Source organism: Chlorocebus sabaeus, chromosome 16, assembly GCF_047675955.1.
Source record: "Chlorocebus sabaeus isolate Y175 chromosome 16, mChlSab1.0.hap1, whole genome shotgun sequence".
Taxonomy (NCBI): domain Eukaryota; kingdom Metazoa; phylum Chordata; class Mammalia; order Primates; family Cercopithecidae; genus Chlorocebus; species Chlorocebus sabaeus.
This window is the reverse complement of record NC_132919.1, coordinates 64713770-64736666: the sequence shown is the minus strand read 5'-3', so window position 1 is coordinate 64736666 and position 22897 is coordinate 64713770. Positions and strand designations below refer to the sequence as shown.

Sequence of the window (22897 nt, the reverse complement as noted above, 5' to 3'; positions counted from 1 at the left end):
TTGATTGGATTAAAATTTTTATTTTCAAAAAACTTTTTTGAGGCAGGGTCTCACTTTGTTGCCCAGGCTGGAGTGCAGTGGCATGATCACAGCTTGCTGCAGCCTCAGCTTCCCAGGCCCAGCTGATTTTCCTGCCTCAGCCCCCTGAGTAGCTGGGACTACTGGTGCATGCTACCATGCCCAGCTAATTTTTAAAAAAATTTTCATAGAGATGGGGGTCTCACTATGTTGCCCAGACTAGTCGCCAACTCCTAGGTTCAAGCAGTCCTCCTGCTTTGGCCTCCCAGAATGCTGGGATTACAGGCATAAGCCTGGATTTTCGAAGACTAATATTCCTAACCCCATTTAGAAGCCACATCTGACAATTAAACATTTTACCCTGGTGTGATACTTTCTGGCTGCACACTCCCACCACTCCTTCTGCTTAGGGCATACTAAACTTCATGTCTAGTATCCCCTAGAATGATGTCATCAAGAAAAAAAAGTATTCACCTGCCCTAAACAACCTGAGACTCAGGATAAAAACAACAATAAAACCAATATAAATTATAGCAGCAGCAGCAGCAGCGTTTATTGAGTACTTTCTGTGTTCCAGCTGTTGTGCTAGAGTTTTACAGGGTTTGGTTTATTTCATCCTTACAACCACCCTGTGAAGACTGGGGTCAATCCACCTTGTCCCCAGCTCTGGCTAACCTGTCAGAGGAAAGGGGTGGTAGGAGGTAGGAGTTGTTTGTTCTTTAAGTAACATTATGGTGAAGATTCGCACTTTAGCAGGACTGAGTCTGGGCCCCAGAGAATGAGCAGGAACATAGGCTTTATGAATGACTTGAAATAGAGGCCCAAACTTCTTCCACATGTTCAGGAGGGAGTGGTGGGCTCAGAGCAACAACTCATTGAATCAGCATGGGCCCAGTGCAGAGACTTCTGATGAGTCAGTCACTTTTAACCACTGAATTCCAGGGAACTGTCTGGGTAGCAGGACTTGGTTGGGGGTAATATGGGGGGTTCATTGGTTCTCATGAAATCAATCTGTGATTCATTAAAAAGAGTGGATAAAGGGACTGGGTAACCACGACTCTCCAGGCATGACTTCCTAAAGAACAAATCCTGGCACCTCATTTTATCCTCTGGGGTCAGAGACCACTGGTTCACTGGGAGGGACCTGCTGTTATTTATTTTGTATCTTGCAAAGCTTCCTATTGTGGCTCCTAGAGACTCATAGGGAAATCAAGGACTCATAGGGAAATGCTAATTTGAGAATAAATGGATGGTTAATGGATAGACTGGGAAAAGTCCTAAAAAGTAATCTGGCAGTGTCTGTATTAGTTCATTTTCATGCTGCTAATACAAACATACCCAGTATTTGGTCATTTATAAAGGGAAGAGGTTTAATTGACTCACAGTTCAAGATGGCTGGGGAGGCCTCAGGAAACTTACAATCATGGTGGAAGGTCAAGCAAACACGTCCTTCTTCACATGGTGGCAGGAAGGATAAGTGCCAAGCAAAAGGGAGAAAAGCCCCTTATACAACCATAAGATCTCATGAGAACTCACTTACTATTATGAGAACAGCAGCATGGAGGTAACTGCCCCCATGATTCAATTACCTTCCATCAGGTCCCTCCCACAACACCTGGGGATTATGGGAACTACAATTCAAGAGGAGATCGGGGGTGGGGTGGGGCAGGGGCCACACTGCCAAACCATATCATTTCACCACTAGCGCCTCCCAGATCTCATGTCCTCACATTTCAAAACACAGTCATGACTTCCCAACAGTTCCCCCAAATCTTAACTCATTCCAGAATCAACCCGAACGTCTAAGTCCAAAGTCTCATCTGAGACAAGGCAAGTCCCTTCTGCCTATGAGACTGTGAAATTGAAAGCAAATTAGTCACTTCCTATATACAATGGGAGTATAGGCATTGGGTAAATACAGCCATTCCAAATGGGATAAATTGGCCAAAACAAAGGGGCTACTGGCCCCATGCAAGTCTGAAATCCAGCAGGACAGTCAAATTGTAAAGTTCCAAAACGATCTCCTTTGACTCCATGTCTCACACCCAAGTCATATTGATGCAAGAGGTGGGCTCCCATGGCCTTGGGCAGCTCCACCCTTGTGGTTTTGCAGGGTACAGCCTCTCTACCAGCAACTTTCATGGGCTGGCGTTGAATGTCTGCAGCTTTTCCAGGCACATGGTGCAGGCTGTCAATGGATCTTCCATTCTAGTCAGGAGGATGGTGGTCCTCTTCTCACAGCTCCACTAGGCAGTGCCCAAGGAGAAGGGGCTCTATGTGGGGGTCTCGACCCATATTTCCCTTGTGCACTCCCCTAGCAGAGGCTTTCCATGAGGGCCTTGCCCTGTAGCAAACTTCTGCCTGGACATCCAGGTGTTTCCATACATCCTCCAAAATCTAGGCAGAGATTCCCAAACGTCAATTCTTGACTTCTGTGCACCTGCAGGCTCAACACCACATGGAAGCTGCCAAGGCTTGGGGCTTGCATCCTCGGAAACTATGGCCCGAGCTCTAAATTGGTCACTTTTAGCCATGGCTAGAGTGGCTAGGATGCAGGTCACCAAGTCCCTAGGCTGCACATAGCAGGGAGACCCTGGGCCTGGCCCAGGAAACCATTTTTTCGTCCTAGGCCTCTGGGCCTGTGATGAGAGGTGCTGCCATGAAGGTCTCTGACATGCCCTGGAGACATTTTCCCCATTGTCTTGGTAATTAACATTCAGCTCCTAGTTACTTATTTCTGCAGCTGACTTGAATTTCTCCACAGAAAATGGGTTTTTCTTTTCGATCACATTGTCAGCCTGCAAATTTTCCAAACCTTTATGCTCTGCTTCCCCTTGAATGCTTTGCTGCTTAGAAATTTCTTCTGACAGATACCCTAAATCATCTCTCTCACGTTCAATATTCCACAGATCTCTAGGTCAGGGGCAGAATGCTGCCAGTCTCTTTGCTAAAGCATAGCAAACATGACCTTTACTCCAGTTCCCAATAAGTTCCTCATCTCCTCTGAGACCACCTCAGTGTGGACTTCATTGTCCATATCACTATCAGCATTTTGGTCAAAGTCATTCAACAAGTCTCTAGGAAGTTCCAGACTTTACCACATCTTCCTGTATTCTGAGCCCTCCAAGTTTCTAGGAAGCTCCAAACTTTCCCACATTTTCCTGTCTTCTTCTGAGCCCTCCAAACTGTTTCAATTTCTGCCTGTTACTCAGTTCCAAAGTCACTTTCACATTTTTGGTATCCTTATAGCAGCACTCCATTCTACCATTACCAATGTACTGTAATAGTCTGTTCTCACACTGCTAATAAAGACATACCCAAGACCAGGTAATTTATAAAAGAAAGAGGTTTAGTTGACTCACAGTTTAACATGGCTGAGAAGGCCTCAGGAAACTTACAATCGTGGTGGAAGGGGAAGCAAACACATCCTTCTTCACATGGTGGCAGGATGGAGAAGTGCTGAGCAAAAGGGGGAAAAGCCTTTTATTAAACTGTCAGATCTTGTGAGAACTTTCTATTAGGAGAACAGCAGCATGTGGGTAACCATCCCCGTGATTCTGTTACCTCCCACTGGGTCCCTCTCGTGACATGTAGGGATTATGGGTACTACAATTCAGATGAGATTTGGGTGGAGACACAGCCAAACCATATCAGTGCCCATACCTCCCATGGTCCTCTTCCTTCTTCTAACCTTCCTTGATGTCTCCTTGTGCTTCTCTCTCTTGTGAATATCAATGGCATTTATGTCCAGAATTACCCCTTGGCATGCCAATTCCCATGGAAAATCCAGAAAGGGAGGGAGATACCTAAAATAGTTCAGGCTGTGCTCCTCTCAGAAGTCTTCTGATAGGGGAAAAAGAGAGGCTATGTCCACATCTGCCTGGGAAGACAGCAATCAATCAGAGGAATGCTGAAATGAATTAGTGAATAGATTCAAAATTGGTTAATATTCTACAAGGCAATAAACCTTAACTTGTGGGGATAACCTTTTCTATCAGACAGAAATCATTGGTATTGTTGTTGGATAAGAATAATATACATTGTTCTCTTATCTAAGTAATTTACCTTGTATACCACAATATGATAGGGCTAAGTGATGGCCAGGCAGCTCATGCAGGGAGAAGTCTTGGGTTGCATTTTTTGTTGTGAACATTCAGGAATCCTGAAACTAGCAGCTACTTTTCTTTCATTATAGACATTGCATGGCTCAGGGCTGCTGCACCTCAGAGGTGACCTTGATGCTTTAAGGCCAGGCTTGGAACCAGTGTCATCATTCCCACTCACAGTCCTCACACTTACACTCTGAAGTTGTAGTTAAGTTGGAGAGTGGAGCCCCAGAGGTTACCCATGGGCTTATAATGGTGTCCCACTTGTAGAATTTTAAAGTTGGGCGAGGCCTTTGAAGTTAGATGGACTCAAGGCTCTGAGGAGACCTGGGGCTTCCAGGAGGTGCTTCAAGGGTTCCACATGTAATCAAGGGTTTTTGGGAGAACAATGAAAGTTTAAATTGCCTGAGGAACTGTTGTAACCCATTTACATGTTTTATATTGGAATTCTATGCATAATTTTGAAAAATGAGCTCAGTTGCTTAAAAAAGCAAAGCAAAACTTCATCTATTCCCCTACCTTTCATTTTGCCCCAATGCATATTTACTGAGCATCTCCACTGGGTAAGAAATGTAGCTGAGTTGGGCAGGGCAGAGCAGGTCTCAAGGGACTTAAAATCTATAGGGTGGCAGACACATAAATAATTATGATGTGGTAGGAATATTAGAATTGAAGAAATGGAGGCTGAGAGGAGTTAAATGATTTACACATGGCCACATTATCAGTGGATGACTCAATTAGGATGACAGTCTACTCATTGTGTGTACCCATTCTGTTAGACCTCCCTGCCCCCGAGTAAGGTCCTGAAATGGATACTGTTAAAGTATATATAATTTTCACGGAGTTAAAAGTGTGAATTCTACACAACTATAAAGGGAACATGTGTAAAAGATTTTATTCAACTTTGGTAATGAGAGAACCAGTAAGACATTAGGAGTAGTTCAAAAGAAATTTCAAAGAAGGGAGATTTATAGTTGATCAGTCAAAGGAATGCTGAAATGAATTAGTGAATAGATTCAAAATTGGTTAATATTCTACAAGGCAATAAACCTTAACCTGTGGGGGATAACCTTTTCTATCAGACAGAAATCACTGGTATTGTTGTTGGATAAGAGTAATATACATTGTTCTCTTATCTAAATAATTTACCTTGTACTCCACAATATGATCATGATTAGATTAAAATGTTATGTTAGCCAGTTCTAGCAGCTGTAACAAAATGCCATAAACTGGGTGGCTTAAACAGCAAACACTTATTTGTTTATTTATTTTGAGATGGAGTCTCGCTCTTGTCACCCAGGTGGAGTGCAGTGGCGTGATCTTGGCTCACTGCAATCTCTGCTTCCTAGGTTCAAGTGATTCTCCTGCCCTTCCCAAGTAGCCTCCCAAGTAGCTGGGATTACAGGCGCCCACCACAATGCCCGGCTAATTTTTTGTATTTTTAATAGAGACGGGGTTTCACCGTGTCGGTCAGGCTGGTCTTGAACTCCTGACCTCAGGTGATCTACCTGCCTCGGCCTCCCAAAGTGCTGGGATTACAGGCATAAGCCACCTCACCTGGGCTATTTTTTTTTTTTTTTTTTTAGACAGAGTCTCGCTCTCGCCCAGGCTGGAGTGCAGTGGTGCTATCTTGGCTCACTGTGAGCTCTGCCTCCTGGGTTCACACCATTCTCCTGCCTCAGCCTCCCGAGTAGCTGGGACTACAGGCGCCTGCCACCACGCCCAGCTAATTTTTTGTATTTTAATAGAGAGGGGGTTTCAACGTGTTAGCCAGGATGGTCTTGATCTCCTGATCTCATGATCCGCCCGCCTCGGCCTCCCAAAATGCTGGGATTACAGGCGTGAGCCACTGCACCCGGCCTTTTTTTTTTTTTTTTTTTAAATTAAAGAATAATATACAATGTTCTCATCACGAATCATTTCCTTTTTTTTTTTTTTTTTGAGACAGAATCTCACACTATTGCCTGGGGTTGGAGTGCAGTGGTGATCATTTCCATTTTTATGGTTTTTGATAGGTCAACATCTACTCTTACAGTATTATAAAATATCCTGATTAATAGAAGCCAAACAATAGGTAAATACTCTTAGAAAATCAGATAATCCCTAAGCATGGTGGGTCAGCTGGTCAACACTCTGCATCACATTGAAAGGACATTTGTATTTTCTTTGCCTGTTTCCAAATTTTGTATTTTCTTTCTTTCTTTCAATGTCTTTCTTTCTTTCTTTCAATTTCTTTCTTTCTTTCTTTCTTTCTTTCTTTCTTTTTCTTTCTTTTTCTTTCTTTCTCTCTCTCTTTCTTTTCTTTCTTTCTTTCTTTTCTTTCTTTCTTCCTTTTTCTTTCCTTCCTTCTCTTTCTCTCTTTCTTTCTTTCTTTCTTTCCTTCTGTCTCTCTGTCTTTCCCTCCCTCCCTCCCTCCCTCCCTCTCTCTTTCTCTCTTTCTCTCTTTCTCTCTTCTCTCTCTTTCTCTCTTTCTCTCTCTCTCTCTCTCTCTCTCTCTCTCTCTCTTTCTCTCTTTCTCTCTTTCTCTCTTTCTCTCTTTCTCTCTTTCTTCCTTTCTTCCTTTCTTCCTTTCTTCCTTTCTTCCTTTCCTCTCTTTCTCTCTTTCTCTTTTCTGAGATGGAGTCTCACTCTGTCACCCAGGCTGGAGTGCAGTGGCATGATCTCACCTAACTTCAGCTTCTGCCTCCCTGGTTCAAGTGATTCTCCTGCCTCAGCTTTCTGAGTAGCTGGGACTACAGGCACACACCACCATGCCTGCCTAATTTTTGTACTTTTTAGCAGAGACGAGGTTTCACCATGTTGGCCAGCTGGTCCCAAACTCCTGAACTCAAGTGATCCGCCTGCCTCGTCCTCCCAAAGTGTTGGAATTACAGGCATGAGCCATCACGCCCGGCCATAATTTTTCTTTACAATATTGTGTGTGTGTTTGTGTGTATACACTCATTTTCTGAGTGTGTTTTTGTCCAGGTGTTGGGAAGGAGGGAATTCAGTCACACTGTAATAAAATGAATGGAGACCGCTAAATGAGAAGTTTTGGGGACACTGGGAAAACATCTCAATGGTCAGGCTGATTTCTCCAAAATACGTTTGCTGGTCTTACCAGCTAGGTGCAAAGAGGTCCCTTTGGAAAACTGCATGAAGGAGCTGTCAGGGTAACTGGGTCATGGGGAGGAACAGATCCCTCACATTCTGCTCCTTATTTTGGAAAAAACCTCCCTAAGGCACTGCAGGAGGCAGGGTTCACCTGGTTGGAGCAGGAATGCTGAGCTAGGCAATTAGAGAGGACGGTGGCTTCTGTCTAAGCAGATGCCTGGGTTTGGCTTCCTGGCTGAGCTTCTCAAGGTGGTTTTGGTTTTCCTGGTTGTTCCTGCTCCTCCTCCTAGCCTTTGCTGTGTCCTTTGACAGTATGAGGACTGTTCACATTTGAATAGCACCTTATAGTGTACCAAGTGCTTCCCTTACCTCACTGAATTTTTGTACAAATCCTGTGAGACAGATATTGTCATCCCATAGAGGCTAGTTGAGTTGCCCAAGGTCATGAAGTAGTTAGTAGAAGAACATTCAAAATTCAAGCACAAACCTTCCAATTCTAAAATTCCATGTTCTTTCAGTGTATATCGGTCAGCCTTTTCTAACATTTCTGCACTTCCTCCTAGAGCATTTTATGGTTGGATTCCAAGATACATGCATTGAGAAGCTTGAGAAGATTTCAGATTTGCTTTTATTTTGCCAGCCAGTGGGAGACTGCCACCGAAGTCACCCTGCCCTCCACGCCCCCACTGTATTTAGGCTGTGTGTTAATGTCAGAACATCTGGGCCTTGGATCCCCTGTGTAGTGGCTGTGAATATCACTAGAATGACTGAAGAGGGAATACATTGCCATTTTTCTGAGCCTCAGAGATATTTTCATTTGCACAATGTAGGTGTCAAACCAGTTGTTAATTAAAGCCTTTCCATCAGTTACCATCTGAGACTTGGGTCCATGGCTGAGCCTTGCCCTATCACTTGTTACCACTGTGGCCTCATCAGTTGAGAGCAGTGATGAGTTTCTCCTAATTTTCCTCTTCCTCCTTCTTCCTTACCAATAACCTGTATTTGGTAGATGTCTATGGTATGGTTAGGGTGTGTTTGTATGCACCTGAGAGCTGTAAACCTGGACATTGGGAAAGTTGGGAATGATGGGGCAGGTAAGTACCTTCACTGAGCCAAATCTGGTGCTAATGCCTTTGTCTGTCTGTTGCAGGGCCCAACATCTGTACCACGCGAGGTGTGAGCTCCTGCCAGCAGTGTCTGGCTGTGAGCCCCATGTGTGCCTGGTGCTCTGATGAGGTAAGGAGCAGATACCAGACCTTGTTTATTCTCCAGACTAAGCTGCTTTTGTGCACAAGCAGACCCATGAAGTTATCACCTCCCTCTTGAATACATGTACCCCTTGTCCCTTCTAAGCAAAACTTTGATGAATTTTTCCCATTGATGGATGGTGAGGAGCTGTCATGGGGATGTTGCTAGGAATACTATCCCGAGTCTACCACATAGCCCCTTGCCCCTGCCAGTTTGGCTGGACCTCCTGTCCTCTCTGTAACCATTGCTGCCCTTTCTCACACTTTGCTTGCTTTTTTTCCTAAGAAAAATAGTTTATTTTTAATTTTTTGGTAGAGACAGGGTCTCACTACGTTGCCCAGGCTGGTCTCGAACTCCTAGACTCAAGAGATCCTCCCACCTTGGCCTCCCAGTGTGCTGGGATTTCATGTGTGAGCCACCCATGCCCAGCCCATTGCTTGCATTTCTTGGGGTGGAATATCCCAGGGAAGCAGGTGTCAGGTCTCAAAAGGAGAGGCAGCAAGGGGTATAGGTACAGATAGGGTTGGGAGGGGTGCTGGCTTACTTCTTTTTCCTAGAGGTTAAAAAAGGCAAATAGAAGAGGAATCTTGTGCTTGTGTGTGTGGATGTTTAGTCAGAAGATCTTTTCTCTTCCATTTTTGACGATAGGGCCACACGGCTTTACATTTTTCTTTCTCTTCTTCTTTCCTTCCTTCCTTCTCACAGGTGTTGAGGAAAGGAGCCGGGCCCACTTGGTGAGGACGGAAGGGGGACAGGAAAGGGTTAGTTGTGTCTAGGCAGAGGGTTTGTTGTGTCTGGGGCCCTAGGGAATGAGTGTGTCTGAGGGAATGGCTGTGTTTGTGGCTGGGATGGAAATTTGGAGCTGGCAAGAGCTGATGGGGTGGGGGTGGGAGATGAATGTGGTTGGAGAGATTCGGTGATTATAGAGTCTGAGGCTGAGTCACTGGCCTGGCCAGCAGGTGGTTACCTGAGTTCCTGGCCTGGCTGCGGCTCAGCTACCTGAGGCGTCCTCTCTGTCCCACAGCAAGTCCCAGCCCTGTCCAGTTTTGTGACCACTCCAATCCAGCCCCTCAGTCTCTCTGCTTCTTTTCCAGATCCACTGAGTTTCCTAAAAAGGCAACCTCCCTGGCCGGCTGGGGGGAGGGGCGGGAGCTGGGAGGCTGTGTTTGTCACCAGCCAGGAGGGCTGCCAGAGCAGCAGAGGCCAGCTCCACACGTTGCTTTGGCTTCTTTGCCGTTCAGCACGGGAACTGCTTCCAGAGGCAGCTGCCCAACATCTGGGCCACACTGACTTCATTTAGCAAATGAAACCTTCCCTGGGGCTAGGGAAGGGGAGTAAGGGGGAATGGATGAGTCCTTCTCCTCCACCCCCGCAGGTTCTCCTCCCCTCTGGGCTGAGCCGGCTGCTCAGTGTGATGTAGCCTGCTCCCTCCTCATTTGCTATGTCCTCCTTCCTCCCATCATGATATTACTAAAGCTTCTTTTACCAGGAAGTTGCAATTCTGCAACTGAATGCTGGAAGAAGGGAGAGCTGAATGGGGAGGGGGCCTTGGGTAGCCCAAAGCCTTCAGGAACAGAGGAACGTCAGGACAGAAGCCCTAGTGTCACTCAAAGGGTGCTTCCACCTTTTCCTCCTTCCCTCCTTTCCAACCCAAAGCAAGAGAAAATGCAGGCATCTCTGGCCCAGAGAAGCTGGGGAAAAAGAAAACTTACTTGGAGGGTCTGTCCTGCTCCCTATCCCCCATTTTTCATCCCTCTTGATCTGCATAGGGACTAGCCATGCAGCTGAAGTGGGCTGAGGCCTGAACAGACAAAGCCCTTAGGTCACGTAACCAGATTTCAAAGATGCAAGTGTAGAATATTTATGGGTGACTGTTGTGCTCCTTGTCCCCTGGCAGACCTGGGGAGGGCAGAGGGAAAGGTGCAGGGTAGATCAGCGCATAACATAGGACCAGCCTAGGAATGAGGGGTGCAGTCAGCCAGGAAATGCGCGCAGCTAGGACCAAAGAAAACAAATGGAGGGAGGTAGAAAGTCCAGTAAGATATTCCCTGGGAGAATGGCATATAAACATGAAAGGAGGTGGGGCCGAGGTTAGTGAAGGACTGCAACTATCCCTGAGCAAGAGGGAGGAGGGAGAGAAGGAAGGGTGGGACACAATGTGGTGACCAGGGAGGGATGGGAGGTGGGAATCCTGGACTGTAACCTGAACAGAAATGCTGTTTTGTTCCTGAGAGGAGTAGGGCTTCCCCTGGATAGGCTAAGTTTAACTGCTGAAAATGCTTTGGACATTGACTTCAAAAAACCAAAGGTGAACAGTCTGGTCCGTTTTGTAGGTAATTTGTCAAATAATCAAACCCTAGAGAGCCCTCTGTTCTTCTTCCTCCCCTGAGTTGGCTGTTCTAGGCAAGCTGGCAGTGCCTGGAAAAACAACTGGTTGGGCTCGGTTTTCCCCTTGGTCCTAGAGGACTGGAGCTCTTGGGTGTGTATAGTGAGAGCTTGGCTGGGTAAGAGGAAAACATAGCCAACATGGATGAGCACGGAGTTTTGGGCCCATGTGCATAGGGTGTGTTCTTGGAGGGTTGGATACTGACACGGGTTGGGGTGGTGTGCTCTCTCTGGTCTGTAAATCTAGCAAAGAGGCCGGCTTCAACTCGTGGTCTTAGTCTCAGCAGTGCCATGCTGGAGTCTAGAACCTCCCAGACTCATTTGGTATTGAGAATTGCCTGGGGTGCTTGTTAAAAATAAAGGTTCCCAGGATGGACCCTGGGTTTATTACATCAGAATGGGTTGTTATGATAGCAAGTTTGACAAACATTGCTAATTAAAGGGCCACTGGGGTTGGGGTCAAGGTGGATGGAGGTGGAGTTAAGGTTGCCAGATAAATACAGAACATCCAGCCTGGTGCCTGTAGTCCCAGCCACTCAGGAGGCTGGGGTGGGAGGATTCTCTGAGCCTACGATTTTGAGGCTGTAGTGCACCATGATCATATCTGTTAATAGACACTGCACTCTAGGCTGGGTAACATAGGGAGATCCTGTCTCTAAAAAATAAATCTAAAATACAGAACATCCATTTAAATTTGAATTAAACAAAAAATAACTTTTAGTATAAGTATGTCCCAAATATTTGCTAAATTTGACAACCCTACAGTGGAGGGATATACTAGGAATTCTTATATAAGCCTGAGTACACCCTGGAAGATGGGCCAGCTTCCCACTTAGCCTGATAACCAAGGGTGACAGAAGAAGAAGGGGTTTGAGTCTAGCAAAGTAGAGGAAGACTCTAATAGGATTTCCTTCTCATTTTCTTCTCTGCAACTGCAGGACAAGATATAGGCCATGATTTACATTGCTTTGTAATCACAAACAGAATTTTATTCTGACTTGTTTTCTTTCTATTTATTTTTAATCTGGAGGATAAATGTTCATCTTGAGAGATTTGCTCCAACTTATTATTATAAAAGGAAGTATAATACTAAGAGTGCTCGTCTCCTTGTAAACAATGAAATGTGAATACCAACAACTATAAACAAAAATGCTTCATGTTCCTCCCCTCCTCCTTTCTGCCCTCTTTATTCTTTTCTCTTTACATGTTCAAGTGATTTCTTGTCCTCACCAGATGAGTTAATCAAGACAGCAATAGATGGGAGTTGTTTTGGTGGCGCTTGGGGGTAAAAAATGTACTGGAGCATATCGACTCTCCCTCTCCAAGAAAACAGTATGAAATAATAGTAGTTAACTGTAAAAAAGAGTTACCTGCTGGGTGCAGTGTCTCACTCCTGTAATCCCAGCACTTTGGGAGGCCAAGGTAGGCGGATCACTTGAGGTCAGGAGTTTGAAACCAGCCTGACCAACATGGTGAAACCCCGTCTCTACCAAAAATACAAAATTAGCTGGGTGTGGTGGTGTGTGCCTGTAATCCCAGCTACTAGGGAGGCTGAGGCAGGAGAATCGCTTGAACCTGGGAGGTGGAGGTTGCAGTGAGCCGAGATCGCGCCATTGCACTACTCCAGCCTGGACAACAAGAGTGAAACTCCATCTCAAAAAAAAAAAAAAAAAAAAAAGAGTCACCTTATATTTGCGTTTATTTGTTTATACTATATCCTAAAGCAGGGACCCCAATTCCCGGTCCATGGCCTATTAGGAACCAGGCCGCACAGCAGGAGGTCAGCAGCAAGGGAGCGAGCATTACCGCCTGAGCTCCGCCTTCTGTCAGATCTGCGGGGCATTAGATTCTCATAGCTCAAACCCTACTGTGAACTGCGCATGGGAGGGATCTAGGTTGTTCACTCCTTATGAGAATCAAACTAATGCCTGATGATCTGGGGTGGAACAGTTTCATTCTGAAACCATCCCCACCTCCCTGTCCATGGAAAAATTGTCTTCCATGAAACCAGTCCCTGGTGTCAAAAAGTTGGGGACCTCTGTCCTAATGGATTTCAGTATAGTTAACTTATATTGAGATTTTTCTATTTTGAAAGCATTTCACATTCACAGTCTTCTTTTACTTCCTGACCAACCCTGTGAAATAGGCAGGATAATGACAACTATTCATGTTGTACTTTCCCAGTTTCCAAAATGGAATTAATGGAGAATGGCACTAAGAGCATGTGTCACCCTCCCAGGAGAGGGAGGTAATTCAGCCAGCTTGCAGGGTGCTGGCTGGAACCTCCCACCTCTGTGCTCAGGCCCTTCCCCTGGGTCTTGGCTATTTTTGCCCTTTTTGTGTAACATCCGGTTTCCCTGGGAACTGCAACTTTAATATCCACCCGTCCCCCTTCTAGCTTTCTGCCTGCATAACCTGGTGATATTCCTTCTACCTTCTCAGCCTGGGTTACCAAGAAAGGGAATGTTGCCCAAGGATGTTGAGGTCACTGCCTTGGTGCTCTTCTGGAACAGGGCTCTCGTGGAGAACTTGGCTGACGAGCAGGCCTGTTATATTCCTGACCTCTGATGTCAGCAACCACAGAGGGAGGGAGGGAGGCAGTTTTGTTTTTCAGTGTTTAATTTTTCTAAGGAAACTCATAACAAACCATTAGGACTGTCAGCACATCTTAGCGCTTCAAACCCTCTTCTCATTAGGACGGCCACATTAGAACACAGGAGTCAGGAAATTCCCGTCTAATGCATTCTCTCGCTCTGCGGATGCAGCCTGAAGATGCACGATGGCCTTGCTGCTCTCATCCCGTTTGCTGGGCTCCCATCCCTGCTGTCTTTTTCAGAATCTGTCTTGGTCCTGGAGAGGATCCGCTCCTCACTGCATTCTGATTTCTCCACTGCCTTTTTGGGAAGGTTTTCTCCCTGGGGCTTTGTGGGCAGCTGGAATCAGAGATAAGATTGGGACGTTTTTTGAGCAAGAAAAAGACTGCTTCCGAGGAGGAAGGGGTAGGAGAGGTGGGCAGGGACAACAGGAGGAGTCTGGGCACAAAACCTGAAGTGCCCAAGCTCTCCCCCATGTCATTCCATCCTCAGCCACAACTGGGTGCAGGGGAGATTTTCATCTTCCTCAGAGTTGTGGAAGGTCTATGATGTCCCTGTTGGAGTATTTGCCACCAGGAAGGTTAAGTCTCATTCAGTGATTTCCATTGCTGAGGCCAGTTCCCTGCCTGCATACCTGTGAAGCTGAGACAGAAAGAAAGAAGCTGCTGGCTTCCAGAAACTCTACTTACTTCTTGCCTGGGCCAGGGTAGTCCTCATGCTGTTGGTGTTGCTCATGTCCCCATCCACGTGGAGAAGGCTTCAGCCCATGAAAGGGGGATCGGACTGGAGAGGGAGAGAGACTTTAAGCATTGGGAAGGGTTTTGGGTTACAGGGTTTTTGTTTTTGTTTTGAGATGGGGTCTTACACTGTCACCTAGACTGGGGTGCAGTGGTGTGATCTTGGCTCACTGCAACCTCCGCCTCCCTGGCTCAAGTGATCCTCCCACTTCAGCCGCCTGAGTAGCTGGGATTCCAGGAGTGCACTACCATGCCCAGATAATCTTTGTATTTTTAGTAGAGACGGGGTTTCGCCCTGTGGCCCGGGGTGGTCCGGAACTCCTGAGCTCAAGTGATCCACCCGTGTCGGCCTCCCACAGCGCTGGGATTACAGGCATGAGTCACCGCACCCGGCTGGTTACAGGGCTTTTGAGTATGAATGGCTCCTTGTGGCCCAGTCCCTCTCCTGGCATTATGACTGCCAGGTTGTTTGAGGGGGCTGAGGAGGCAGATGTCATCCATCCTTCTCCATCCCTCGTACATGCCCATCTTGCATCCTGTTCCCTACCTGGGGCATTCTCTGTTGTGGCTCCTCCTAGGACCATTCCTTCCACACTCCTCCTTTTCCGTGCCTTGACTCTCACTCTATACGGAATGTAATGAAGCTTATTTTATGAGGATAATTACAGTCGGACAATCTAGCTGGCCTCTCAGTTCTGCCACTTCCTAGTTCTGCAACTTTGAGCAAATTCCTTAACTTCTCCAAGCCTCAGATTCCTTACCTGTAAGATTGGGTTCCTCATTTGTGAAGTCTCTAAACCTTATGTTTCTCCCTCATAAAATAATAATAGTTCCAGCATCATGGAACTGTCAGGCAGGCAGATTGCAATAATCCATGTAAAGTGCTCACCACAGTGCGTGACATACAGTAAGTGCTCAATAAATGTCAACACTAATTTTTCTGGGATATTGGTGTGGATTATCCAGCAGACATTTGGAAGTGCTTATGGGGGATGTGGGTAGGGGTGGAGCTGGGGAGAGCCCGAAGGCCTAGACGTTGTGAAATAGGTCCAGGGAGGGGTTTTCCAGCTTGCTGGCTGGTCCCCTCAACCTGGCGAGGAGCCCTCATAGACATGCACCCACACAGTGTTGGCTAAATTGGCTGAATGTCAGAGCCGGAAGGGACTGAAAACACCATGTCATCTAACTACCTTGTTGAACAGGTGAGGACACAAAATGATATATCTGAGGTCACGTGACTAGTCACTGGCAGGCCTAGGATTGATCCTGTTTCCTGATTTTCGGTGTTCTTTCCAGTGTGGCCCCCACTCAATACTCAGGTGTAAGCACACAGAGCCCCAGGGGCCTGTGGGTTTTTGGAAGGGTACTCAATTTGTTCTTTGTCCAGGGTGAAGGAGGAAGCTGAAGTGATAGGATGGGCTCTGGTTAGGAGCCTGGCATCATGGTATTTTCCCATGTTCCCAAGTTCGTGGAGTTTATTCATAATTAGCTTATCCAGGAAGTACTTGTCAAGCACCTCATAGTAATAGCTCACATTTGCTGAGCACTTCCTCTGTGCCAGGCACTGTCCTATGCATTTTATGTAGATTGTCTTATTTAGCCTGTGTGACATGCCTGTGAGGGAGGTACCATAATTACTATTATTTTAAGTAACTTTTATTGTGGGAAAATAACATAGAATTTACCATCTTAACCATTTTTTTGTTTTGTTTTGTGAGATCAAGTCTTGCTCTGTCACCCAGGCTGGAGTGGAGTGGCATGATCTCGGCTCACTGCAACCTCCACCTCCCAGGTTCAAACGATTCTCCTGCCTCAGTCTCCCAAGTAGCTGGGACTACAGGTGCATGCTACCACACCTGGCTAATTTTTGTATTTTTAGTAGAGACGGGGTTTCACTAGGTTGGCCAGGCTGGTTTCGGACTCCTGACCTGAGGTGATCCGCCCACCTTGGCCTCCCAAAGTGCTGGGATTACAGGCATAAGCAACTGGGCCTGGCCCATCTTAACCATTTTTAAGCGTACAGTTCAGTGGCATGAAATACATTCATAATGTCATAAAACCCATCACCACTATCTATCTCCTTAACTCTTTTCGTCTTATAAAACTGAAACTCTATACCCATTAAACAGTAATTCTCTATTCCTCCCAGTCCCTGGAAACTGCTATTCTAGTTTTTGACTCTATGATTTTGATTACTCTTAAGCACTGAAGGAGGGACTGTTACTATGTTCATGTTACAGCTAAGGAAACTAGGCTTGGAGGAATTAGGTGACTTGCATTAGTAAGCAGTTGTAAGTGCAATGCTGAAATTTACTCCTGTGCTCTTAGCCCTGACTCTCTCCTGCCTCCTTACACTGCCTTTCCCTATCACGTTTGTGGTAAGTCCTAGATTGGATGCTGGGAATTGAGAGGGGCCAAGACACACATAGTCCCTGACTTCATGGATCTCATAGCCTAGCCCATGTCGAACACAGTAGCTTCCAAACTGTTTTGATTCTGACCTACAGAAAGAAACACATTGTACTGGGTATAGTTATTTATTATACGTGTTATTCCCCACTCTCCAACAATATGAGAGTTTCACAAAACAACACTTTGACTATTTGTACATTTTGATATTTTCTATTCTATTCTATTGTATTTTATTTAACAAAATGATGGTTGATACCTGCTAAATTGATTTTGGGACCCACAAGTATGTTACATTCCACAGTTAAAAAATGCTGGTCTACCAGGCATCTTACTGGACAGGCTCTCTTTCTAGCTACAACTCCATGAATAGACCTTTCTGATATCTCAATTTCTCTTTCCTTTTTCCTTTTTTTTTTTTTTTTTTGGTAGAGCCAGGGTCTAGCTATGTTGTCCAGGCTGGTCTTGAACTCTTGGCCTCAAGCAGTCCTCATGCCTTGGCCTCCCAAAGTATCAATTTCCCCTTTCTGTACAACGTCCTAAGGGATTATCCCAGGAAAGTCCAAACCAATTTGTTTATGATCCAAGTATGGGGTAAACTCTTAGCTATTGGGAAGTGGTAGGGCCTGCAGGAGGCAGAGAGTCACCATAGCTCTGATTGCTGGACTTCTCTTTGGTCTCCTGTCTTATAGGCCCTGCCGCTGGGCTCACCTCGCTGTGACCTGAAGGAGAATCTGCTGAAGGATAACTGTGCCCCGGAATCCATCGAGTTCCCAGTCAGTGAGGCCCGAGTACTAGAGGACAGGCCCCTCAGCGACAAAGGCTCTGGAGACAGCTCCCAGGTCACTCAAGTCAGTCCCCAGAGGATTGCACTCCGGCTCCGGCCAGGTAGGGATGGGACCCTTTGCAAGGAGAGACCTGAGACAGGTGGGCATAGAGCACAAGTTGGAGGTCTGAGGAGGAAGTCTTGGGGAAGTAGCTCAGAATGGAAATGGGGTGGGAAGACAAGGATGTGGGGGGAGGTGCGGGCAAGAGAATGGAAAAAAATAAGAGACGTTAGGACTTGAATCAGAAGATCTGAGTTGAATCTTGACTGTATCATATATTAGCTATTTGACCTTGGACAAGTTACTTAACCCTTCTAACAAAGTAGGTGCTCAAAAAACATTTGTTTCTTCTTTACCCAAGTGCCTGTTTTACCTAGCTTCGAGCTTTCTGTTGAGGTGCAAACGAGATATAGAATAAGAAAGTAACTTGTAAGCCCTCCTTTCACAGGGGATTGGGACAGGGGAATGGGGGCAGGCACAATAGGTACACAAGACCTTTAGAGGGAGGAAAGGTTAGGCTAAGAGACAGAAATTTTGAAGCATTGATTTTGACTTTCCAACTAAGTCAAGAAGGATTTACCTACTATCAAGGCATGTGTTGGATGCAATGGGATTCAGAGAAGGGTAGGGTGCAACTTCTGTCTTTTACAGAGTCCGAAGTGTAGTAACTATCAAAACCTCTGTGACTCACAGTGATAGACCCTTGGAACTCACAGGATTGGAAATCCCCTGGGGATTTAGAGAAAGTGGAAAATTTTAGAATGGAAAAGAAGATGTTAAAAATAGGCGGGTCAAGAGATTAGAAGAGTAATAGAATTGCAAAGGAAGAGGAAAAGGGACCAGGGCTTTCTGGTTTGCTTTGATCATGCAATTTCTTAGTGCCAACTGTATCCAAATCTGTTTATTCAATCTTGGAGGGAGAAGAAGATAAAAACTAACATCTTCCTGCCTTCCAGATGATTCGAAGAATTTCTCCATCCAAGTGCGGCAGGTGGAGGATTACCCTGTGGACATCTACTACTTGATGGACCTGTCTTACTCCATGAAGGACGATCTGTGGAGCATCCAGAACCTGGGTACCAAGCTGGCCACCCAGATGCGAAAGCTCACCAGTAACCTGCGGATTGGCTTCGGGGCATTTGTGGACAAGCCTGTGTCACCATACATGTATATCTCCCCACCAGAGGCCCTCGAAAACCCCTGCTATGAGTAAGTCCCTCCTCCAGATGCCAGGACAGCATCTTTTGCCCCAGGAAGGTCCAAGTCCTGGTTTCTATTTCTAGCTCTAGGGTCACTTTGTTGGCTGTCTTCTGGCCAAACTATAGCTCCTCTCTACCTTGGTCTCCCTGTCTGGCAAATGGGCTAGCTTGTGGATCTGGAGGGTTGTGTCAGTAGAACCTAAGGCTGTTTGGAGAACCTAGAAAGAAAATTCATCAGCTTCTTAGTCTTGGTAACAAATAAATAGGAGGCAGGAAAGAATGGAAGGGAAATGAGGTCAAAAGTAGAAAGAAACTTATGGATAAGTAAACTGAGAAATTGTGATTACAGAAGGATTGATTCCATTGTTGGCGTTATTGTCTTCATCAAGGCTGTGCATCCTGCAGGGTACAAACAGAAGAAATGAAGTACTAAGGAATATAAAAGAGTGGAAATGACATTTGTTGAACACTTTTATAGTCTGTAAATGGATAACTTGTGCCTCTGTTTGAAACTTTGGCTTAAAACTTAATGGCTTACTTATTCAATCGGTGGGGACTGTGCAAATCCATGTATTAGAATAACTTACAATGCTGGTTGCTGAGCCTGAAAAGGTGTGAATTTACTTTTTAGTTTTCAAAGTTATGGCCAGGTGGGGTGGCTCACTTCTGTAATCCCAGCACTTTGGGAGACCAAGGTGGGAGGATCACTTGAGCCTAGGAGTTTGAGTTCAGCCTAGGCAACATAGTGAGACCCCCATCTCTACAAAAATTACAAAAAATTAGCATGTGTGATGGTGCATGCCTGCAGTCCCCGGGACTATAGGGAGGCTGAGGTGTGAGGACTGACTGAGCTTGGGAGGTTGAGGCTGCAGTGAGCCGTGATTTTGCCACTGCACACCAACCTGGGCAATGGAGCACAACTGTCTCTTAAAAAAAAAAAAAAAAAAGGTTTTGAAGTTATATGATGTGTCATTCAACCTTCTGTCTGGGTTGTAAGGTTCCCAGGCAAGACATCAGCTATTAATTAAACACACTATTTTGGCTGGGGGCGGAAATGCACCTATCTTGCATGATCTATCAATTTATTGATGGTTCAGGGACCTTAACGTACGGATGGACTTGTGCTTTATTGTTACTTTAGAAAAGTGTTAAGTATAAGCTGATAGTATCAGCAACTCAAGCCTTGCTCTGGTCTAAGTGCTTTGTGTATATGAACTTACTTAAGTCTCGCAACTCTTATGGGATATGTGCTATCCTGGCCCCACTTTCACAGGCTGACTTGAGAGGCTTGCCGAAGGTGCCATGACTAGTAAAGAGGGCAGCTGGGATCTAAGCTCAGGGAGTCTTGTTTTCAGCTCAATCTCTTATCCTCTAGGCTAGCTGGATGGCTGGATGGGGGTAAGGTTGATGGGGAGCCTCAGGTAATTTGAGGATTTTGGAGTCTGAACTGTCTGGGTAACTGTGGTTGTATGGAACTGGCTTGGGCATACCACTATCTATATTTGTCCCCTCTCTTTCCTCCCAATTCTCATGCTGCCTTTTCCATCAAGGTGTCTGCTTAAATTATTTCCCATCCTTTCCCAGTATGAAGACCACCTGCTTGCCCATGTTTGGCTACAAACACGTGCTGTCGCTAACTGACCAGGTGACCCGCTTCAATGAGGAAGTGAAGAAGCAGAGTGTGTCACGGAACCGAGATGCTCCAGAGGGTGGCTTTGATGCCATCATGCAGGCTACAGTCTGTGATGTGAGTTTGGAGGACTTAGAGTGCCAGGTGTGGTTGGCATAGATCAAAATGGGGAAGGAAGTGACTGAACTCTGGGGATGTCTGGTGTAAAACGAGATGAGAACTAAGCAGAGCTTCCTGCAGTTGTGAGTAGTAAGTTGCTCCTGATATTTAGCCTTGGCTTAGATCCACTCCCTGGCCTGAGCTGACATTTCTTTGAACCTCAGTGGTCTCAGATGTTCCCAGGGGAGAGCATCTTCCCATCTTCAGAGTTACTTCAGAGTTAAAGCTGGGCTAACTTAACCTCAGCAAAGTAGGCAGATGTTCAGATGAGATTTCTTCTAGCCCAGATCAGCTCTGTGGATGCCCATCAGTTTCTAGATGGGCAATGTTGCTGTCATTAGAAGAGTTAAGAGGATCTCATTCAGCTGCTTGAACTAATCAGTTATGAGACTGTTTTCTGAAGAGAACGAAACCCCTGAACTGGAAAGTTTCAGCTTCGGTTCCAAGGACTGGGACTGAGACCCTTCTTCAAAACAAGCTGTCCAGCCCTTTAGCCAGGGAGCGCCTTGGGTCTCTGTTCTCTACCTGTGACATGGCTGAATTTGTTTTGTCTCCTCTGCCTTTGTTTTTTTGTTTTCTTTTAACAGGAAAAGATTGGCTGGAGGAATGATGCATCACACTTGCTGGTGTTTACCACTGATGCCAAGACTCATATAGCACTGGACGGAAGGCTGGCAGGCATTGTCCAGCCCAATGATGGGCAGTGTCATGTTGGTAGTGACAATCATTACTCTGCCTCCACTACCATGGTGAGATCTCTGGTACCACCTATGGTTTCTATTCATGATGGTGAGGGTTGCCCTAGCCCAGGCAGAGTCTGTGTGAATATGAAAATGGCAGCCCCTCCTTCTGGGCAGGGTGCAGGGCTTGGTTTCAGCTTGCCCCTATCCCTTACCAACTGGACACTGTCATCCAGCATACAACCTACATAACCATTAGAGATATCCCTGATTGTAGTGTTATCACTGCCTTTACTGTCAGCAGCATAGCAACAGCATCATGGGATCCAGAATGGACCCAAAGGATTTTTATAACCCAACTAGAAAGCAGGTCTTCCTTTCCACTTTGATTAGCCCTTTCTTGGAATACCATACTAACTTGTGGTTATTGGAAGAAGATAGAGGAAAAAAAGAGAAAGATTGGCGAGGCATGTGATGGCTCATGCCTGTAATTTCGGCACTTTGGGAGGCTGAGGTGGAAGGATCACTTGAGTCAAGAAGTTTGAAACCAGCTTGGGAAATATAGTGAGACCCTGTCTCTACAAAAAATGCAAAAACTCGCTGAGTGTGGTGGCTTGTGTCTGTGGTCCCAGCTACTTGTGGGGCTGAGGCAGAAAGATCTCTTGAGCCCAGTAGTCTGAGGCTGCAGCGAGCTGTGATCTTGCCACCACACTCCTGACTGAGTTGCAGAGCAAGAACCACCACTGCTTTTTTTTTGTTTTATTTTGATACAGAGTCTTGCTGTGTTGCCCAGCTGGGGCGCAGTAGTGCAATCTTGGCTCACTGTAGCCTTCACCACCTCAGTCTCCTGAGTAGCTGGGACCACAGGCATGCACTACCATGCCCGGCTAATTTTTGAAAATAGGGTCTTGCTATGTTGCCCAGGCTGGTCTCGAACTCCTTGGCTTAAGCAGTCTGCCCCCCTAAGCCTCCCAAAGTGCTGGGATTACAGGCGTGAGCCATTGCTCCTAGTGGGGACCCCTTCTCTTAGAGAGAGAAAGAGAGAAAGAGGGGAAAGATCATCAAAGACATGGTGAACAGGTCCTACGAGGAAAGATTAAAAGGCCAGAGTCATTCAGCTTGAAAGAAAGAAGGCTAAAGGATGATTTAGCTTATACATGAGAACACGTCTTATAAGTTGTTTTATATCACCATAGAAGGTTAAACAAGAGGAAAATATTTAAATTGAATCAGGAGAAATTACTATAAACCATAAGAGAAATGTGCTGTAATGCTCTAGGTACCTGGGGCAAGTGTGAACTCTTCATCTCCTAAGGACAATATAGCAACTTCCTTATCTAGGTGGCTTAAAGGTATACCTGTGTAAAGGCAGGAGACTGAGCTGAGGATCTAATGAGCTCCCTGCAAAGTCTAGGATCCCATGGACATGTTCACAATTCACCACCCCACCCGCACAGTGTCCTGGAGTTCCTTGGTGTCAGTCATATCCAAGTCAAGCACTACCAGGCAATGAGTCAGCAACCTTTGACACCTAATCTATGCAAGGCACTGGGCCAGGGGCTAAGGGAGGTAACAAGACTATGTATGGTTCTATCCTTACAGAGTTTTTGGTCTAGTTGAGGAGAAAGGATATATATATATTTACAATAACACAAGATGCATGATTAGTGCTAAATGGGTGTGGCAAAGCCAAAGTGGGCTATACGTATCCAAGGGAGGAAAGCTCATCATGAGCTGGGATGGCCAAGGAAGTCTCCTGAAGGAAGTGGGGCCTAAGCTGGGCCCTAAGAAAGGAGGAGGATTACCAACAAG

The 22897-nt window shown here is 45.9% G+C and overlaps 1 protein-coding gene and 1 long non-coding RNA gene across 4 annotated transcripts in view; one reads left to right on the top strand and one right to left on the bottom strand.

The window, feature by feature from the left end:
- ITGB3 (integrin subunit beta 3) overlaps positions 1–22897 on the top strand; it is a 60714-nt gene that overhangs the window by 13229 nt on the left and 24588 nt on the right. For all 3 annotated transcript variants that reach the window (XM_008012292.3, XM_008012293.3, XM_037993333.2), the window contains exons 2-6: positions 8368–8453; positions 17283–17478; positions 18374–18626; positions 20201–20363; positions 20993–21154. In XM_008012292.3, the coding sequence (XP_008010483.1) occupies positions 8368–8453; positions 17283–17478; positions 18374–18626; positions 20201–20363; positions 20993–21154 (860 nt within the window). The remainder of the gene's footprint in view (positions 1–8367; positions 8454–17282; positions 17479–18373; positions 18627–20200; positions 20364–20992; positions 21155–22897) is intronic.
- LOC140708781 (uncharacterized) lies at positions 13458–14428 on the bottom strand. Its single transcript, XR_012088984.1, has 2 exons — positions 14134–14428; positions 13458–13783 (listed from the first exon to the last, which is right to left on the bottom strand). It is a non-coding gene; the product is annotated as an uncharacterized lncRNA (long non-coding RNA).